Genomic DNA, 19,091 nt, shown 5'->3' with positions numbered 1-19,091 from the left:
GTTAGTTATAGTTGCTGTTGCCTAGAGTACCAGGCAACAGGTATCTGATTTGTCTGCTGGCGCAACGGCTCATCGTTACAGGTGGTATAATAGATAAATAACACTACCTGCCTAGGTAGTCTACAAGGACTCATGCATGTTTGCCTCAATATTCGTAGACCAAAAGAATTATGAACAACCTCCCATCTCAGGCCTCTGAATAGAAAACACAGATTTACAAAACGGCCCTGAAACCTACCTCTTTTTCGATTCCTTCCCTCCTTTTCTACCTTTTCCAGGTCCGCCACTGCTCTTAGACGACGTGGAACCACCGGCGCCGCTACCTGCGCCCCCCGACATCATGACGGTGACCTTGCCAACGGGGACGCAGTTGAACGCCTCTTCGGGCTTGAGCCCCTTGATGAGCTCGACTTCACGGGGCCACATCTTCTCTGGGTCCGTCGCAGCGTCGTCTATGACCTGCTTCTTAGCCGTGGCGATACGCCAACGCTCGATAATCTCCTTGACAGCCTTCCCCTTCTTCGTGTTGCCTGGCTGGAGCTTGGCCTTGTACTTCACTTTGGAGAGGGCGTTCCAAGGGGCGCAGAAGGGGATGACCTCGAGGATCTCATCGCCGGGCAGCGGGGTGCCAACGAGGCCGTCGAGGGCAGTCATTTCCGTGGCCTCGGACTCTTCGAGAACCTCGACGCCCTCCTCAAGCATCAGGCGGCGTACTTCCTCGTGCTCTGCAATCTGCTTCTTGAGCCGCTCCTGTTGCTCCCGCTTCCGCTCTCGGGCTGCGGCAGCATCAGCTTCTCGCTGCGCCTTGGCAGCTGCTTCGGCCTCGGCTTTCTGGCGCGCTGCCGTGACGCCCATGAGAGTTTCCATGAGAGCGCGGTCTTCTTCATCTTGGTCCTTGTACTTGGCGGCAATCTTTTTTGCCTTGTTTTTCTGGCCGCGCTTGAGCGGGGCCTTTGTGAGTTGTGATTGGGTTGACGGCGTCCCTGCTCGCGATGAGGGTGTCGCATGTGCACGCCGGTCATACTTCTCTTCATCTTCATCTTCCTCTTCCTCTTCCGCGCTGTCATTCAACGTCTCTTCGCTTTGCTGGGCGGGTTCTGCAGGCTCTCCGGACAGCCCAAGCTGTGCCATCTCGTTGGCTGGCGCCTCAGCAGCTGCTAGTGCTTCGCGCTCCGGGACTTCTTTCTGGCCTGATAGGCGTGATTGCAATGGGTTAGTCCTTTTATCGCCCTCGCCCTCTTCCTCGCCTCCATCTTCGGTTTCGCTGTCAGAATCCTCATCCGAGTCAGCGGGGTGGGCGCTGCTTTCAGATGGCGGTTTTTTTTCTTCAAACTCCGCGGCCTTGAACTCTGAAGGTGGCGCGTTGTCGTTCCCGGTGTCATAAAGCCTATGCTTGACATGTTTTGCTCTGCTCTGCTCCGATATCTTGAAGATCAACCCGAAACCCAGTATCAAGAGAGCGGGCGGCAAAAAGTTCTTTTTCCCGCGGATCATAAATGACCTTGAGTACAAATGTTAGCAATTACTACCCAAGCAATAAAGCATCAATGCCGGGACCCCCAAATACATACCCGACAGGAAGAAACTCGCCCGTAGGCGCAGTCTTCGAAACCTGGTCGGCATACACCCACCAGGCACCCATGCCAGCTTTGGAGTCCCAAGCACTCGAGCCTATTTCAAAGGGACCGGTTAGCACTATGTTCCTCCATTTGACCATATCAAGGGGACAAGAAGAGCGAGCGTGCCCCTAGAAAACTTACAGGATACTGTTAGGTTTCCAGACTGAGCAAGCGTAGACGGAGGAATCGGGGCATCCGGAGTCTTGGGGTTGTTTTTTATGATCACACTTGCAGCACCGTGCGTGTCGGCATGCACGTATACGTCGCCTTTTCTCAGGTACCGCTTGTAGAGCATCTCGTTTTGCTGGGCGTCCCGGCCACCAAGAACAAGGTAGCCGTCAGATGAGATAAACCAGGTGAATTTCTCAAACCACATTTGCTTCCTTATAGGCTGCAGGATTGGCTTCTCTTGCCTGAGACCTTTCTTGAGATCCTCGGCAATCTTTTGTTCGGTGTTCTTCAACGCCATAGCAGACTGGCCGATGGTTTTCTTCTCCTTGCTGGCTGCCGTGCGCTTCTGTTCGTAGTATTCCCTTGCGTTATTCCACGGGCTGATTTTGAGATTGATGTCAACCTCGAGGCGCTTATCTACCGACTTGGACTTGTCTACTTCGGCCTCGCCAGACGACTCGTCGTCTGTTTCATAGTCGAAATCGAAATTCTCGTTTTCAGGTTCTTGTTCCTCTGCTTCTCCGACTAGCAGGGTGATGATGCTCTCATCTAACCGCATGGGGAGCTTGATGATTTCAGCAACCGGGTTGTTCTGTCTTTGCTCTCGCTCGACGAGTTTATTAACGTCGACCCAGTCCATGCCTTGCTGAAGCAGTCCGTTTATGGCATCCATTGCCTCCTGGATGCGTTCAACGTTGGCTTCGATGGCGGCTGCCTTTCGGAGATTCATCATCTGGATATCTTGAAGGCCTTCGATCCGCTTTGCCTGTTCCTGGCGAGCGGCATCGAGCTTCTTCTTGGCCGTTGCTTCTCGCTCATGCAGTCTGGACACCAGCTTTTGACCCTCGAGAGAGGAGAAGAACTCATCGACCGTCTTGTTGTACCCGTCAAATGGCAGAATTCGGCAATTTGGGTCGTCCCCGAACTGCTTTGGTAGAAAAGGCTGGAAGTCTTCATACAATAGATACTTGGCCTTGTCTACCTGGAGCGTCTCTTCCTCTTCAGTAGGGGCGGCGGGCGCATGCGGGTTTGGCTTGGCAATGATATATCCTCTCGCCGTCGGTGAGCTGGTGAGTTCGTCGAGGGTAGATCGTGCCTGCTGCAATGCCTCGAACAAGCTGTTGAAGAGGGCTTCGTTTTCGAGAATCTCGGCCAGCTTGGTGGCTGGGTTGAATTTCGTGACCCGGAACACATGTTCGACAAGAGCTGGGGGTAATTCGGTGATTGTCGTTGCCAGGCCCCTCCTCAGCTCGTCCGAAGCCTTCCTCTTCTTGGTCTGCTTCGAGACGGCTTGGTCTGCAGCCGTCTTTAGTGCATTGCGCAGGCGGTCCTCGGTCAGCGGTGGGACACCGCCATAGTTCTGCCTATTCTCAAGCGTGTAGGTCGAGCCGACTCGCTGGGGTTCCTGGCCCTCTCCCTCGGGAACGATGCGCAGAAGGGTCAGGATCTTGAGTTGGTCGTCGGTCAGGATGATATTTCCGCCAGCAAAGAACTCGAGATACAGGCGGTAGGCGCCGTCGCTGAACTGAAACTCGATGATGCGATCGGTACCGATCTGCGAGACTGCCGTGACCCGGCGCGTCTTGAGGAATTTGCGAAGGCGGCTAACGAAGTTGCTGGGCGCGGGAGCAGCGGCGCGGGCAAAATCGGTCAAGTGGCACCGAAACCCCGACTCGATGAGGAGCTGCTGTCGGTTGTCGGGCTTCGAGAATTTGAGGAGGAGGATCTTGGAGTTCAGATCGTAGATGTTGGCGACACGCAGAGACACGAGCGCCTCGGACAGCTCGTGGGCGACAACCTGGAAGCGAGCCCCACAGCATCAGCCACGCCCAAAGTCCCTCGAGGCAGAGAGTGCGCATGCATACCTTGACGTCCAAGGAAGAGAATCTCTGCTTCATATCGGCGATACTCTCTTTGCGATAACCTTAACAGACGGCTCGTTTGTGTCTGACGTGACGATTGTATGCCAACTTAAAAGTCTCGTAGGCCTTCAGATGTCATGGCGGGGTACTGTATCGCCTGAACAAGTGGGGGTGGAGTTTCACGACAGCCCCACTATACATCGAAGCTCCGTCACGCCCAAACCAGCGGCGACTTCAATTCCACCATACGAGGACACTAAGGTAAGAAAAAAAACAAGACTGGCAGCATCATATGCAATTTAATTCGAAGAAAGGACTTCTGGATATACAACTCGGGGCAGAGGGAGGTGGCTTTGAGACCACCGGTATGTTCAAGCCCCGTTTGATGGTGCTCACTCAGCGGTAATGGCATGGCTCAGTCTTCATCTTCATTGTCCGTAACATGGAACTTGGAAGGCAAGAGGGAGCAAAAATAAGGGTTCGTGAGTTGGAATTGCAGCTCTTATTGAAAATTAAGGTTGGTTAAGTTTTAATTATCGATGCTCACCAGAGAGTGTCACTTCCGTCGCGCGTTTATCAGGTTAGTCTGACAACTGGAATCAATTCGACGAGACTCTTCCGTTAGATGGGTTAGGTAGTCGGCCTGATGCTTGAATAGCTGGTATCCGGAACTTCAGCTCAGGCCATGTTGGTTTCCAAATGCGGCCTGTATACTCGACTACAAAATGAATACTCGAAATTGAGAACAGCCCTCTAACTCTTACTGTTACAGAAGCCGCCAAGTAAGCGACATAATCGAAGCCATGCACATATCGCCTGTCAGCCAAACATTCAAGAAGTTGAGTTTCCATTCATATACGGAATAGTAATTCGCAACTTGCAACGGCCACTCAGTCAACTGCCGCCGTGTTTTCTGTCTTATGGGCGGTTAAGGTTAGGGAGCCTTCCGCCAAACCCAGGCGCCTCGCATGTGACATGGAACCAAAGCAGATGGAGGGACCGAGACAGGGGCTCCCGTCCAGCGGTCCAGCGCAGGGCGGGTTCACCCGGGCTTAGCGCAAGCGAAAATCAGGGGGCGGCAAAACCGGGAAAGTTGCTACGACAACGGCATCGATGGGCGTGGCGCCTGAGTGGAGAAGATTGAGAACCTCGGCTTTGAATCTGATATTCAAGAAATGAGACAGCGATTGACTTTATCTCTTTTTGGCTGGCTCGGCTTGTGCTGTATGTATCCATCCGAGCAGTTGGACAGCGAAGCAGAATGTTTCGGGCTGCAGCCTCTGGATGAAGCACATGAGTTTCCGGCGCGGCGGTGACCGGCCTGTCAGGTGTGGTGTGGGCCACATTTACCCACTGATTGTCTGGACTCTGCGGATAGAGTGTCTAGCTTGCATGGGGCTTGCATACCTTGTGGAGGGTTGGGCCCAAATAACCCAATGGCATCAACCCACGATCTTTGAAAAGGCCGCCGAGGAGGCTGGGAGACGCTGTTTGAAGGCACAACTGAGGACCAATTGAGTCCAACAGCTTCTAGCGATTAGCCATGTCAGCATCCAGCCTGCAGATTTTACTGCAGCAGCACTTGCAGCAGCAGCCAGTTGAGTTGAGTTGCTGAAGTGAGGGAGCTTTGTCCACAGTACAGCCCAACCACCCCCAAGATCACCACACTGGCACCCCCCATTTCCCACCTGGAGGAAGGGGGGTGTGTTGCGACAAACCCCGAGATCTGCTGCGCTCCCCGGTGTAGACTTGGCTGACTCGCCTGTCAGCTTTTCTCGACCCTGCCAGTGGCGCTCAGGACTAGTCCTGAGTGGGCCAGTTCAGAGATTGAGAGGGCCGGAGCAGGCCAAGACGCGCGTGTGCCAAATTGCATCCTAATATTGATAAGGCAATGACACTGAGCAGTGTGAGAGCCTTGCGAAACCGGTAGCTTCTAAATCTACTGGCCGAGTGACCATTAAATCGAGACGTCGCAATTCGAATTCGAGAGGCTGGAAGGCGGGTTCACACTGGTGGTGCTGGCGATTCATGCGATTGCTGCCGTCGAGAGAAAAAAAAAAAGACGCGATTCGCTTTCAGCTCCCTTCGAGACAGCTCCTAGCTCCAAATTGGCTCGGACGCGTTTTTGCTAGGCCCCGGGAAACGAGACTGACAGGGGGCTGGGTCACGACCCGCACGGCCGAGCAATCAGAGATGCAGCGTGGGGACAAAACCGGGGACGCTAAGCCGCTTTAATGGGCAATAAACAAGTAGTTCCCCACACCATGTAAACAGAGCTCCAGAGCTCTTGCCCTCTGTGGTGATTTCCCTGTGAGAGACCCTGGCGCCTGAGCTGCCACACAGCAATTCGCACCATCCCATTGGACTCTGCACACGTCCCCGTCGTCTGTCTCTGTCCCACGACCCCCTGCCAACCAGCAACGACGCCCCCCAACAACCAGAGCCAGCAGCCCCAGGAAGCGCTTTCGCCCAATATTTGAAGTGGCTCGCTCGTGCAGCTGCGCCCTCGTCTGTTCCGATCCCTCTCTCTCCTTTCCTCATCTAACTTTCCACCACATCCAAAGCATCAAACACAGCCTTCCGTCCCTTCACCGACTCCCTTGTCCTCTAGAGAAATCGATTGAAAATTAAAGAAGACGGGTCGCTTAGTTGACCGCCTTCTCTCATTTCTTTCGACTTCTTTCTAGGAAAAGAAGCAAGAGGGATCTTCTTGTCTTCCTTTCGTACTCCGGAAGGTCGAACAGAAGACTGCCTCTTCGCGCCGTGAAAGGTCGCCAACCTGGACTTTGAAGCCCGCGTCCCGGTTCCCTTCAGCATCTTCCCGTCTTCGTATCGGGAAACTGAGCCCGCTGCCACACAAACACAGACCCACGAAGAGCTAGAGATCAAACTCCCCCACCACGCCGGACGGGAGGGTCAACACTCTTCTTTCCAAGCCCAAGTCGATCTTCCTCCTCGTGGAGAGCGTCGCTTCAGTGAAGAAGAGGTCCGCATTACTCGTGAAGAGGAGCGATACCGCCGTCCCGGCATCCGCGAAGAGCACCGCAGGTCAGTTCATGTTGTGAAACTAAAGAGCTTTTGCTTGAAATTGGCTGTCTCCACCAGCCATTCAGACATGGTATGGGTATGGGTGAAGACGGGTCTGTCGATGGAGTGTCCACGCCCGAGACGGTTGGCCTAGTGACGGGCTGAATTATCAATTTGCCTCGCAAAAAAAGCACTTTCAGCTGACCTTCCGCTCTCAGGCCCGAATCCTCCTACGCAGAGTCGCGCATCGAGTTCGACACCACTCATCGCCCCCACAACACTGTCATCGACGTTGCCGAACGTGAATATCGCTCTCGCTTCCAGCCCAATTATCGTGAAGAGGTTCGCGTGTCCGGTTCTACTGTCGACGGTTCCATCCGCCGCCCCGCCTACAAAGAGACCATCCACGTCGACGCCACCACCGTTGACGCCCCTAGCTACCGCCCCCAGTACCAGCAGTCAACCAGCGTAACCGGAATCACCGTCGATCCTCCCGCTCCTCGTCCCGTCTATCACAAGGACATTAAGATCACCGAAGAGACCGTTGACGCTCCCCGTCACGCTTCTCACCGCCACCAAGTCAAGATGGGTTACTACGACGAAGACGGTAAGCATCTCTTTGCTTGGCTCACCTTACTCCCCCTGTCACACCCACTGGTGTACTCACTGTACAACCTCAGGTCACCACCACTCTTTCCGTCACGGACTTCACAAGTTGGCTGACCGAATTGTTCACCCTGAAGGCCATGACCGCGTTGAGGTTTCCGAGGTTCGCGAGTCTCGCGCTACCAGGCGCACTTCAGAGGACACTGCGGCGCCCAACACTGTGACCATTCCGTCTCACCACATCCGTCTCGGTGACATCCTTATCCTCCAGGGCCGCCCCTGCCAGGTGATCCGGATTTCGACCTCTTCTGCTACTGGCCAGCACCGTTATCTTGGTGTGGATCTCTTCACCAAGCAGTTGCACGAGGAGTCGTCGTTCGTGACCAACCCTGCCCCCAGCGTCGTCGTCCAGACCATGCTTGGTCCTGTCTTCAAGCAGTACCGCGTTCTTGATATGCAAGATGGTAGTATCGTGGCCATGACTGAGACTGGCGATGTCAAGCAAAGCCTGCCCGTCATTGACCAGAGCAGCCTGTGGACCCGTCTGCAGAAGGCATTCGAGTCCGGCCGTGGAAGCGTTCGTGTTCTCGTCGTCAGCGACCATGGCCGCGAGATGGCCGTTGATATGAAGGTCGTGCACGGCTCGCGCCTTTAGACGAATTGGCTATCGTCAATCACTTTGCAGGAAGAGTGTTATGTTTACCAGGCCCCTGGGCTTGTACACTTGTCGCGCTGCATATAGGGCCGTTCGACAGAATGTGTTTCTCGTTTCAAGATTGGGTAAAATTCGAGATGGGATTTGCGGGATGTTTAGAGAACTGCGATGACGGTCTTGGGTTAGGAATCTAGTTCAGATTTTGCATTCCGATGTATATGAACTGTAATGGACGGAGTTGTTTGCCCGCCTGACTCCTTCCTATCAGTAGTAGACGCGCGTGAGGGGCAGCTGATTGTTCGCTCCAGTGCTAAAAGTGTAGCTTGCGTGATAAGCCCCTCACGGCTCAATCCACCTGCTCAAGTTGGGCATGCTTATGCCATTTCAACTGCCGGCCGCCCACTTTCGTCGACTTTGAAAAGACTTCCTGTCCGTCCTTTTTCTGGAGGTTTATTTGTTCACCTTTTGTTTGGTTTTGACTCTATCCAAGTGTCTGGGGCCCTTTGAACAGAGCTAAACCCAAATTGTCCGTGGAACGCGACCGACTTACACCTGCATCGATGGGTTCGTATCTCTCGAAACTCCCTGCCGAAGGGGTTACTGTGCATGAGAAGGCGGTCCTTCAGCGGCTTCGCAGTTTGCAGCTGGAAGACAACAGCGTTGAGGAGGGCTATGTCTACGTCGATGACAGCAAACTGGAGAAGAGCGAGAAGGCGGCCCAGGCTATCTCCAAGTCCCGTCGCCCCGAGCCCATCTCTGTCGTCCGCGCCGAGGAATGGCAGGACGCCCTCCTTAGGGACCCAAAGAACAGGTGCGGAAACCGGGATCAGAGAGAAGGATGGATCGATGGCCCTTCTTTGACATACTTGATTGTACAGAGTAGAGGCGTCAAGAGAGTTTCCTGCTGACAGTTGAACTTCGTGACGACCGCGCCCTCTCTCGCAGACTCGCTCTCTCGGCTCTCAGCGCTGCCAACCCTCGCTCCGTCTTGACGTCGCGGGCTGCCAAGATCTCGGAGCAGCAGGTGTTCAACGTCAAGATTCCCTTCGAGGGCGGGCCGATCACAAACCAGCGGCAGTCGGGGAGATGCTGGATCTTCGCCTCGACCAACGTCTTCCGCGTGGCCCTGATGCAGAAGTACGGCCTCGACGAGTTCGAGCTCTCGCAGGCCTACCTGTTCTTCTGGGACAAGTTCGAAAAGAGCAATTGGTTCCTGGAGCAGATCATCTCGACAGTCGACGAGGACCTCGACTCCCGTCTCGTGCAGACGCTGCTTCACGAGCCTCTGAGTGATGGTGGGCAGGTATGGTTGCTCTCTGTCTCCTCTTATTCCCTACTTTCTTCTCGTGGTCTGACGGGGATATACATAGTGGGATATGATCTACAACCTCGTATCCAAGTACGGCCTGGTGCCCCAGACACTGTATCCCGACAGCTTCAACGCCAGCTCGAGCAGCGTCATCAACAGCATCATCTTCACTAAGCTGCGGGAGGACGGACTCATCCTGCGGAAGCTGCTCAGCAGTTCTTCCTCGTCGACCATGGCGGCGGCCGTCTCGGACGCCAAGACGCGCATGCTGAAGGAGATCCACACGATCCTGACGCTGACGCTGGGCCCACCGCCGAGCCGCGACGACGAGTTCGCGTGGTCGTTCACGGACAAGGCCGGCAAGGCGCGCACCGTGCGCGCGACGCCGCGCGCGTTCGCCGCCGACATCTACAGCTCCAGCTTCCGCATCACATCAGACACGGTGGCCAAGATGGTGTCGCTGGTGCACGACCCGCGCCACGAGCCGCTGACGCTGCTGACGGTCGACCGGCTGGGCAACGTCGTGGGCGGGCGCGCCGTCACGTACGTCAACGTGGACGTGGCGGCGCTGAAGGCGGCGTGCGTGGCCATGCTCCGCGCGGGGCTGCCCGTGTTCTTCGGGTCCGACGTCGGCAAGTTCAGCGACTCGGCGCTCGGCATCATGGACCTGGCGCTCGTCGACTACGAGCTCGGCTTCAACGTGTCGCTGCTCGGCATGGACAAGGCCGCCCGCCTGCGCACCGGCGAGTCCCAGATGACCCACGCCATGGTGCTGACCGCCGTGCACGTCGACGAGGCCTCGGGCGCGGCTGTGCGCTGGCGCGTCCAGAACTCGTGGGGCACCGCCGCCGGGTCCGACGGCTGGTTCGTCATGAGCGACGCCTGGATGTCCGAGTTCGTCTTCCAGGCCGTCGTCGACCCAAAGTTCCTGAGCAAGGACGTGCGCGAGGTTCTGGATAGCGAGCCGACGGTGCTGCCCCTGTGGGATCCCATGGGTTCGCTAGCCTAGGTTGGGCACATGTGTGAAGATTAGGAGGCACATCTGCGTTGTCGTTGTTTTCTTCTCCTTTCTATCCATCCGACGCTTCCTTTGTCCGATGTATCAGTTACTTGGGGGTTCGCGATGCCGGACTGCTGGGTTGCGTCGAGGATGACCTGAATGAAGAAACGAATATCTCCAAGTGGCAGCGAATCGATGTCTACGTACTACCTGATATGCTTAGGTGACTACCTGATATGCTTAGGTGGACAATGTTTTTTGTCCTTCGGCGTTTATTGCCACTATACCTATGCACCTAGCTATTTCTTGATTCCGGATTTGCTATTCGTGTTGAAGCATTCTTCATGGTTCATTCATACAGCTTCACTGCCTGACTACGATTGATTTTACGTGGCTCCTTCACTTGGACGCATTCACATATTTTCGTATGGAGTCGGAAAAGGGGTTCTGCAAGACTACTGCACACGCATACGTACGACGGAGTAGAGACGCAGGCAAATGCAAGCCCGGTATCCACCCTCGGCGTGCATTGCGCGAAGCTTCACACTTCGGACCCAAGGTACGTAAATTGTTTGCCTTTCGCCTAGTGTTTCAACCGCCAAGCTTGGGCCGGTTCGCTCGGGTGAGATTCCACAAAGGAGACCGGAGGCCGAAACTTCAAGGTACTGTACAGCAAACCAAGGCAAGGGAATAGCTCGGCGCGAAGCAGGCAAAAGCAGGGAGGAGGGAGCTACCTCCCTTACCTTACCTTGCCTTAGGCAAGCTCTCCCCGTGGGGTCGGACAACATCCCAAGAGTGACATGCAGTAGCAACTATGCGGCGGATTGGATGTGCTACTAGGCAATGGGGAAGCACAGCAACGACGAGGAGTCACACAAGCTGAGAGAAATTCTAAACTCGGCCTGTATGTACTGCACAGTGTCGGCTCTGAGCCGGGGCGAAAACGCGGCAACTCGGAAGCCACTCGCTCACATGGAATCTCTCCCTCTCTCTTTTTTTTTCTTTCTCTTTCTCTCTCTCTCTGCCTTCCCCGCCCGCGCTCGCCCACCTCTAGAGGAGACGGCATCCATAAGGTGGATGACGAAAGTAGGCACAGCTAGACTACCGATTGGGTTTCAAATCGTGGCTGCCCAACGAAAAGAACAATTTGTACTTTCTGGGTTTGTACCACGTGCCTAGTAGGTTGACCATCGCCACCACCCACCCACCACAGCCATCCATCACCACCACGAGAAAGAAAGAAAAAAAGAAAGGAAATTTGGCACTTCCCATCGCGGCCCCTCCCGCTCGGGTAGTGAGGCAAATCAGGTCATCGGAATAGGACCAAGCCATGCATGTAGAACACACCGTCCACAGCCGGGCGATGCACTTTGTGCACGTGCTGGAGAAACGCAAGTGTAAGCCACTGCCGAGAGGAGAAACAGAGGGAAAAAAAAAGGCCCGGGGCGCAGGTCCGGGGCGCGCGGCCTCTACCGGGGTAGGGACAGCGTCAAGGTGTGCGCGCCTTTCCCATATTGCCGCCTTTGCCCGCGATCGACACTTTCATGTGGTGGTGGTGCTGGCTAGGCTACCTATTCCGTGACCTCCATTATCCGATAGCTTCACTATATACCTTACCTTACGCCCAGGTTGCCACAGCAGGGCGTGAGCGAGCGGAAATGGGCTGATTGACATGACTCCGAGTGAGTGACTGGAAGCTGTTGTTTGGATTCTAATCATTTTTGTCCTCTGCATGGCCATGATCAAGAATCAAGTATCAGTATGGAGCAGAGACACTCTCGTATCAAAAGGCCGACGTGCCTTTTTTTTTAATAGCACTATCATGGCACCAAGGTCTTTCGCCCTCCCGTCCGTAGTAGCTTCACGCATCGAGCGATGTCACTGCCGGCAAAAAATAAAATAAAAACGACTTGGCAGAAAACAGTCTAGACTCTTGTCTGCAACCTGCAATGCGAGGAGGCGTCAGGCTCTGGAGACGAGCAGTCAATTGCCTACCTTGCCAACCTTGCCAACCTAGGTACCTTCAAGTTGCCTTGCCCCGGCCGCCTTGCCTGAAAGACGAGCGGAGTTGCGTCACACGACCCCGTCCCAAGTGCCACGGCACGCCTGACCGAGGCCGTGGTATCTGAGAGCCACCTTGAAGGAAAGGAAGAACGTCATTGCTCCTTCACCCCCCTTCACCTTCAAGTCTTGGTCTCTTCCACCCGTCCCCAGCGAAAACGGGGAAAGGCCTTGCGCACAGTGGATACCAAGACCCCATTAAGGTTGGCTCGTGTCCGTAGAGCCGGGCCAGGACGGCGAACCAACCAACTGCGGAAGCCGGGAATGAGACAGGCCTGGAGAAATGACCCGTGAAATGAAACGGGTACTGCGTTTGTGCCGTTGTGCCAAGGACAAAAATCGCACTTCATCCAGTCCGTATACCGACTTACAGGCGAGAGAGCGGAGCTCGTAGCTTACGCATGAGTTGATCTACAGAGTATGTACGGAGTGAGGTAGTACTTAGAGCCTCACTCTGACGAGGCAATAAACGAAGCTGTCGAAAAGCTTCGGGGGTGAGTAAACAAGCCCAATACCTAGATGTTTTTGTTAGGGGGTACTTTCCAAGATCTGAAAGGCCGTGATTACACTTCCAAACCCCTTCTCTTCCCAAGTACCGCGCCAACAAACATTCAGGGACTTGGGCTGCAGGAAATTCCCATGTCGCTCACGGCTGCCGGCAGGGTTCGAGTTCCCTAATCTGCATGTTCAACCTCTCAGGAGCGGTAGCCGGCCGTTGGCTGATTGGTGTTCTCAGTAATTGCACATCGGCCGACGAAAAGTGATCCAAGCCCACAGCAGCTCTCAGGCTCAATTGTGCACAATCTCGCTGCTGAATGCCGCCGTCGTTGCTTCGGTCTGAGTCCGGCAACGACCTGCTCAGCTGTGCATGCTTCGATGTCGCCAGAAAAGGCAACTCGGTCACCAAAGGACGAGGGGGGACTGGGCCGTCTTTTGTCTTCTGCATCAGGCAGACACACCACCGACCAGAGAGAGCACTGCATGGCAATGGGTGGGCTTGTAACGGGAGAACGGCACTTTCCAGACCTCTCCCCCATTTGGTCGCCCACCTGCAGACAATCCAACCCCCCCTCTCCTCTGACCCCTCCGCGTATTGCTTCATCGTCTTTGGCTGGTCGTCTCTGCGACCCCGCGGCGCTGACAAGAAGACGGGAGCTGGACTACAGGCCCCAACTCTCCCCGCCTTCACCGTCTTTCCTAGGGGAGGTTTTTTTTGTCTCCACCCGGAATCCTTGGCGGAATTCTTGGACCGAGAAATGAATAGATAGCCTGCTTATTTAGTACCAACAAGTGAAAGTTTCCCATCTTCATAGCTGGTTTTTTTTGCACCTCTTCCAAGTTGGCTCCCAGTTGGTTACGTTGCATTCTGAGGTGGGCAAAGGAAACTCGAGGAACCTTGGCACGGAACCGACAGGGGTGGGGTGCCTGAGCGCTTGAGCTTACGAGCGAGCGCACCGGCGATGAAGAGGAGAGAACCCCGCCATCGTCGAACCCCGCCGAAGACCTGAAGCCCGCCGCGGCCTCTTTCCTCTTTTTAAGCATTACATTATTACACACTCACCCGACCGACAGACGGCAAACTCACCTGGAGCCCAACGGCAAAAGGCTTCCAAAACCCCACCTGCGGATTAGGTAGGTTGCGCCCCGTGCCTCACGTGGACAATTCTCACGATTTTGTCTCATCTCTCTGTCTCAGCCCTAGCGACGACTCAACATCCTCGTGCACCAAGCATTCTTGATTTTGCTCTCGATCCGGGGGTCACCAGAGACTGCCTACCTCACCTCGCGACAATTTTGTCCTGCAACACCCAACACCATCACCAACGGCAATGGCGGACCCGGGAAGATACAGGTATTCGGGAGCTCCGGGGCGCCGATCGCCTCCCCTCTACAACCCCGCCCGAGCCTCGCTGCCCGTCACCAGCGCCGGCTACACGTCGCTCTACGGCGGAGATATGCTCGCCCACGAACCCCTCGTGTCACGGCCCGCTGCCGAATACCGTCCTACCGTCGTGCCCGTCAGCTCTACCACGTACGCCGTCAGGTCGGACCCGCTTGGAAGGTCCACCAGCGTTAAAGAGGCCCCGGCCCGCGACCACCGCGCCGCTCCCATCATCGTCACCACCAAGCATCCCTCAGCTGGCGGCCGATCTGGCAGCCCGTCACGCGATCCCTATCGCTCTAGTGACGAGAGTCAATTCTACGCCCAGCCTGCCTCCTCGATAAACCGCTCCCGCAGTAATGCTCGGGCCCCTTTCAGCCCGGCTTTGGATGGCGACGAATACCAACGGCTCAAGGGGAGAACCGAGCACGACAGGATTCTTGGCTCGCGAGCTGCGGACGTCTACCGCTCCTCACGCCCCGGCGTCTTCTATTCCACGCCCCACCGCAGCAACACCCTGGAATTCGAAGATGGGGGCTACGAGTATACAAAGCCCAGCGACTTGGCGCGTTATGATCTCGACAACGACCGCGACCGCGCGCCGCGCAGAGGCCGCCGTGAGAGCCTGGACCGGTATTACCGGCCGACTGTCAGCGTCACTACCGATCTTGCTCGCGGCTATGAGCAGAACGAGAGGCGACCCCGCGTCCCTCCGGTCACAACATGGGGCCTGGACAAGCTAAACCGGGCGCCTGCTGGCGGCATATACGATGGGGCTGGACTCCGTATGCCCATTCCTCCGACTGTTCCTCTGGCACCCGACCCGGGCCGCCACCCAAGTCTAGACCTTTCGTCTCGTACCCGTCCTGTCTCGCTCATCCAGGACGCGTCGGGGCGGCCTGGCCATCATGATGAGTACTACCGTGATCGAGAGGATGATCTAATCCAGCGCGAGATTCGCGACCGGGATTATTTCCAAGATGAAAGCGTCACAGCTCGCGGGTTTGGCATCCGACTCGACGCAAAGGACCCCCCCGAGGACCAGAGACATCCTTTTGAACCTCAGTTTCGCGATGATCGCCGCGATCGACGAGAACCACGCAAGGACTTTGACGACTCCGTCGATCGTGAGCCAAGAAAGTGGTCCGACGATGACCTAGATTCCAGCAAAAGGCGCGACTATGAGGACCGTGATCGCAGAAGCACCCGCGACCTCGATCGTGATCGTGAACGTGACCGGGATCGTGAACGCGAGCGCGAACGCGAACGCGAACGCGAACGCGAACGGGAAGTTCATGATCGCGAGCGCGACCGTGGTGATCGTGGCGAACGTGAACGCGATCATATTCGAGAGCGTGATCGCGACCGCGACCGTGACGATCGTGATCACAGGGTGGATGATGAACCTTTGCCCGACCGTAGAGAGAGCAAGGCAAAGGAGTCCGTCCTAGAGGACGAGCGTGAGAGCAAGAAAGAAAAGCTTCGCGAAAAGGTTGCTACAGGCCTAGGGCTTGCTGCTGCCTCCATTGGCCTCGGATCTGTTATCAAAGACAAAGATTCCAAAGACAAGGACGACTCCCAGAAAAGGAGGAGAGAAGAGGAGGGCGACCGCCGCAGCCCTGATGGTCCCGAATCCCGACCTAAGCCGAGCCGCAAAGAGCCGATGCTCGGGGACGAAGATTTTGAGATCATCGACCTGCCCAAGGAGAAGGATCGTGAGCGCGATCGTGAGCGCGATCGTGAACGGGATCGTGACCGAGATCGTGATCGCGATCGAGACCGTGAGCGCACCAGGAAAGAATCAGCCGCTGAAGTCGACGTTCCCGCACGGGATCGTAGTAAATATGACGAAGTAAAACCCACCGGCGATGCCCTCGCATCAGGCCCTCGAGACAACTCAACCTCAGCAGAGGAAGGCAAGCCGACGACTCGTCGACGTCTTCGCGCTTCGTCCGCATTCAACCCGAACGACACTGCTAGTTTGGCAGCATTGAAAGCGCAGCTAGCTGCCAGCGAGAAACCAGCCGAGAAGGGACTGCCCGAGATCAGAGAACCACCTCCTGAGCGCAGGTTATCGCCTGCCGAGAAGAGCGAATTGGACGATGATTACACCGGAAGAGAGGATCCGAGAGGCCGCGAGCTAGCAATACCAGCGCGAGATGACAAGCAAGTCCGTGTTGTTTCTCCGCCGAGGGACAAAGATGACAAGAAGCCCATAAAAGGCATCCTCAAGCAGCCCAAGCCTCAGTTCCCAGAGGAGCCAAACCCTGTTCGCGAAGGAGTCGCTCCCCACAAGGACGACAAGACGAAAGCAAACGTGCCACCGGGTGCCAGGTGGACCAAAATCAGCCGCAAAATGGTCAACCCAGAGGCCCTGACTATTGGCAAGGAACGCTTCGAAGTCCGCGACGACTTCGTCATTGTGCTCCGCGTCTTGAGCAAGGAGGAGATACAGGCTTATGCAGCTGCTACGGCGCAGTTACGAGGTGAGTTTATCTGAACTCTTCAACGATGTATGATCGCTAACGGCAGAGAACAGAACGCCGAAGGAAGGAGCTTGAGCGGGAGAGTGCAGAGCCCGACGCTGACCGGGACGAAGAAGAAGAGCCAAAAAGGAAGCATCGTCAGCACCGCAGGGATAGAGAGGACGATGGTCAGGAAGACGATTGGCGTGGCCATGACCGCGATCGTGATGTTCGCGACCGAGAGCGAGAGAGCGGGAGGGAGAAAGAGAGAGAGCGTGGCAAAGAGCGGGCCCCGGACAGGCACCGGCGCCACAGGCATCAAGAGTCGGATGGAGACGACGACGACTATGACGCCCGGTCAAGGACAGTTGAGTACCACAACAATGGCCACGGCCATGGCTCCAGCCATCACAGGTCATCCCGCCGCGAGCGTGACCCGCTCTATGTTGGTTCCGACTAGCAGGCTGGGGCGTAATTGTAATGATGACGATGATGATTAATGTAGTGTGCATAGAAGGGGCTTTTTTATTTATATCACATGTTTGCTTTCTTAGATGCTTGGATATGATCGAAAGGTTTTGGGGTGGAGGACTTGTGAGCCGTGTTAGACGGAAGCTACTGATATGGCCAAGGCCGGACCAAAGCATGGTAAATAAAATATCGAGTTTAAGACAGGTTTACTCACACTCGATCGTTCCCGATTATTGTTACCCAACAGGAAATGGACGACATGATGCCCTTCATCCAGCCGACTGTAGCCCCCACATTTGTGTGTGATGTGCCTTTTCCGGCGGCCGCGCCGGAGGGGGGATATTTTGGGTTTGGCCGAGTTCCCATCATGCGCTCATGGCAAGCCTCTGAAGAGGCGCCCCTGCTTGCGCTCGTTATCAGAGAGGAAAGCATCTCTCCTCAGGACAACGCCAATCGCGAGATTTCGATACTAGCAGCCTGTCGCGGCGTCATTAGGTCGTGTCTCGAGCCGAGGACATTGCAGTTCACCCTCGGCATTGCATTTTAGGGCGGCAAATATGCCGTCTGCATCCCTACCCTTCGGTGCATATATATAACGGTGGTCTCTGCTGTGTTTGTTTGTTCGTTTTTTTCTGGAAGAGGGAGCCCCATTCATCTTTAGGCACATGGAGCAAAGGGCTAGTTGCCGCTGTTCCTCCTCCTCTATTTCCCCCTTTTTGGATCTTTGAGTGTTTTGTTTGTTTTGTTCTCGCCTCCTCCTGGCCGGCCAGGACTTTTTGGAAGGGGGGGGGGGGTTTCTCGGACTGGAGAAGCAGGAAAAGGGGCGAAAGCCAACAGCTTGTCCCCGGTCTGCTCGGAGGCTCCCCTCGGCCATCCATCCCTGGCACTCGGCAACACGATAGCCTCTGCATGGTGACGAGATATTCCCGCTCCGTTGGAAAGAGTACAGCAACTCATCACACCAAAATGGCGAGGACAACAACGACACTCCCGCGCCTCCTGGCCGCTGCGAGCGCCCTGGTGCTGGCGCTGATGGTCTTGATAGCCTCGGCCGCCCCCGCCGGCCTCATCCCGCAGCGCCAGCACGGGCACCTCTACGACGACGAGTACATCAGTACCAGCCACGAAGAGATTGCTTTGGGTCTTCCCCATTCGCCAGGCTCCGTGCCGGCGCCCAAATCGGTGATGGCGGACATGTTTCTCGCAAGGAACAGGGACACGGCGCCACAGCTCGCCCGCCGCCACCTCCCCCTCAACAGCAGGGCAGAACAAGAGGGAGAAGAGCACGGAGAAGAACATGAGCATGAACACGAACATGAACACGAACACGAACACGAACAACAAGAAGCAGAACATGAACAGCAAGAAGCAGAACATGAACAGCAAGAAGCAGAACATGAACAGCAAGAAGAGTCATCGTCTCGCGACAAAGCCTTCCAAACCCGCCTCGCGGCCCTCAACACTGAACACACGCGCGTCCGGCTCGAGCTGCTGGCACAACACAACAGGGAGTGGGACGCGCTGCGCGAGAAACACCTGCAGATGATCCGCATCCTGTTGGGAGACGGCCCGCCCTGGCGCCCCCGCGGCGAGTTCACCGCCTACCAGCGCCAGCAGCTGAGCATCGTGGCCGCTTTCACTGAGGGGGACATGCTCGCGCTGGGGATCGGGCAGCGGAATGTCGTGTCGGATCTGGTGGATGCGCAGGTGGCTGAGGTCGAGGCGTTAAAGAGGGAGTTTGGGGTTGTTTCGGCTTGATGGGTGTGGTGTTTTTTTTCTTTTTTTGGAGGGTTTTTGGAATATTGGTTGGAGGTTTTTTTGGAGGGAGGGATGTGGGAGGATAAATATCCACACATCTAGATACATTAATATTGTCTGAATCTATTCATATCTTGTCTGTATTGTCTGTCTTGCTCTGGCATGGCCTTCTTTGCCTGCCTCTCTTGTTTGGTTTGTTGACTTA

General features: G+C 55.7%; 6 protein-coding genes across 6 annotated transcripts; 4 read left to right on the top strand and 2 right to left on the bottom strand.

The window, feature by feature from the left end:
- Positions 1–44: 44 nt before the first annotated feature.
- On the bottom strand, positions 45–3,805 carry B0T26DRAFT_731419 (fibronectin-binding protein A N-terminus-domain-containing protein). The gene is made up of 4 exons (XM_060443058.1): positions 3,656–3,805; positions 1,761–3,588; positions 1,572–1,671; positions 45–1,501 (listed from the first exon to the last, which is right to left on the bottom strand). Exons 1-4 carry the CDS (start codon positions 3,686–3,688, stop codon positions 235–237), a joined length of 3,228 nt encoding a protein of 1,075 aa, XP_060290324.1. The 5' UTR covers positions 3,689–3,805; the 3' UTR covers positions 45–234.
- A 1,738-nt stretch (positions 3,806–5,543) lies between these two features.
- B0T26DRAFT_744277 (uncharacterized protein) lies at positions 5,544–7,940 on the top strand (the record flags this gene model as incomplete). The annotated part of the gene is made up of 4 exons (XM_060444394.1): positions 5,544–5,558; positions 6,423–6,700; positions 6,898–7,286; positions 7,360–7,940. 4 exons carry the CDS (start codon positions 5,544–5,546, stop codon positions 7,938–7,940), a joined length of 1,263 nt encoding a protein of 420 aa, XP_060290323.1.
- A 114-nt stretch (positions 7,941–8,054) lies between these two features.
- Positions 8,055–10,675, top strand: B0T26DRAFT_793096 (peptidase C1B, bleomycin hydrolase). The gene is made up of 3 exons (XM_060446876.1): positions 8,055–8,751; positions 8,886–9,243; positions 9,311–10,675. The coding sequence occupies exons 1-3, from the start codon at positions 8,501–8,503 to the stop codon at positions 10,256–10,258; spliced, it is 1,557 nt and encodes a 518-aa protein (XP_060290322.1). The 5' UTR covers positions 8,055–8,500; the 3' UTR covers positions 10,259–10,675.
- Positions 10,676–14,139: 3,464 nt separating this feature from the next.
- Positions 14,140–16,692, top strand: B0T26DRAFT_658362 (uncharacterized protein; the record flags this gene model as incomplete). Its single annotated transcript, XM_060438862.1, has 3 exons — positions 14,140–15,505; positions 15,644–15,931; positions 16,007–16,692. 3 exons carry the CDS (start codon positions 14,140–14,142, stop codon positions 16,690–16,692), a joined length of 2,340 nt encoding a protein of 779 aa, XP_060290321.1.
- On the bottom strand, positions 16,411–17,788 carry B0T26DRAFT_499548 (uncharacterized protein). The gene is made up of 2 exons (XM_060435368.1): positions 17,343–17,788; positions 16,411–17,248 (listed from the first exon to the last, which is right to left on the bottom strand). The coding sequence occupies exons 1-2, from the start codon at positions 17,558–17,560 to the stop codon at positions 16,672–16,674; spliced, it is 795 nt and encodes a 264-aa protein (XP_060290320.1). The 5' UTR covers positions 17,561–17,788; the 3' UTR covers positions 16,411–16,671.
- Positions 17,789–18,515: 727 nt separating this feature from the next.
- B0T26DRAFT_731405 (uncharacterized protein) lies at positions 18,516–18,890 on the top strand. The gene has a single exon (XM_060443057.1). The coding sequence runs from the start codon at positions 18,671–18,673 to the stop codon at positions 18,884–18,886; it is 216 nt and encodes a 71-aa protein (XP_060290319.1). The 5' UTR covers positions 18,516–18,670; the 3' UTR covers positions 18,887–18,890.
- The last annotated feature ends 201 nt before the right edge of the window (positions 18,891–19,091 follow it).

The sequence above is a fragment of the Lasiosphaeria miniovina genome, assembly GCF_030549165.1.
Source record: "Lasiosphaeria miniovina strain SMH2392-1A chromosome Unknown B0T26scaffold_8, whole genome shotgun sequence".
Taxonomy (NCBI): domain Eukaryota; kingdom Fungi; phylum Ascomycota; class Sordariomycetes; order Sordariales; family Lasiosphaeriaceae; genus Lasiosphaeria; species Lasiosphaeria miniovina.
This window is presented reverse-complemented; position numbering and strand designations above follow the sequence as displayed.

Coding starts and splice junctions, on each gene's coding strand:
- B0T26DRAFT_731405 (XM_060443057.1), top strand. CDS start 18,671: ATGATCCGCATCCTGTTGGGAGACGGCCCGCCCTGGCGCCCCCGCGGC.
- B0T26DRAFT_499548 (XM_060435368.1), bottom strand. CDS start 17,560: ATGCTTTCCTCTCTGATAACGAGCGCAAGCAGGGGCGCCTCTTCAGAG. Junction 17,249..17,342: donor ATAATCGGGAACGATCGAGT/GTGAGTAAACCT, acceptor ACGGCTCACAAG/TCCTCCACCCCAAAACCTTT.
- B0T26DRAFT_793096 (XM_060446876.1), top strand. CDS start 8,501: ATGGGTTCGTATCTCTCGAAACTCCCTGCCGAAGGGGTTACTGTGCAT. Junction 8,752..8,885: donor CTTAGGGACCCAAAGAACAG/GTGCGGAAACCG, acceptor CCTCTCTCGCAG/ACTCGCTCTCTCGGCTCTCA. Junction 9,244..9,310: donor CTCTGAGTGATGGTGGGCAG/GTATGGTTGCTC, acceptor GGATATACATAG/TGGGATATGATCTACAACCT.
- B0T26DRAFT_731419 (XM_060443058.1), bottom strand. CDS start 3,688: ATGAAGCAGAGATTCTCTTCCTTGGACGTCAAG. Junction 3,589..3,655: donor TCTCTTCCTTGGACGTCAAG/GTATGCATGCGC, acceptor GCTCGCTTCCAG/GTTGTCGCCCACGAGCTGTC. Junction 1,672..1,760: donor TGGAAACCTAACAGTATCCT/GTAAGTTTTCTA, acceptor CCTTTGAAATAG/GCTCGAGTGCTTGGGACTCC.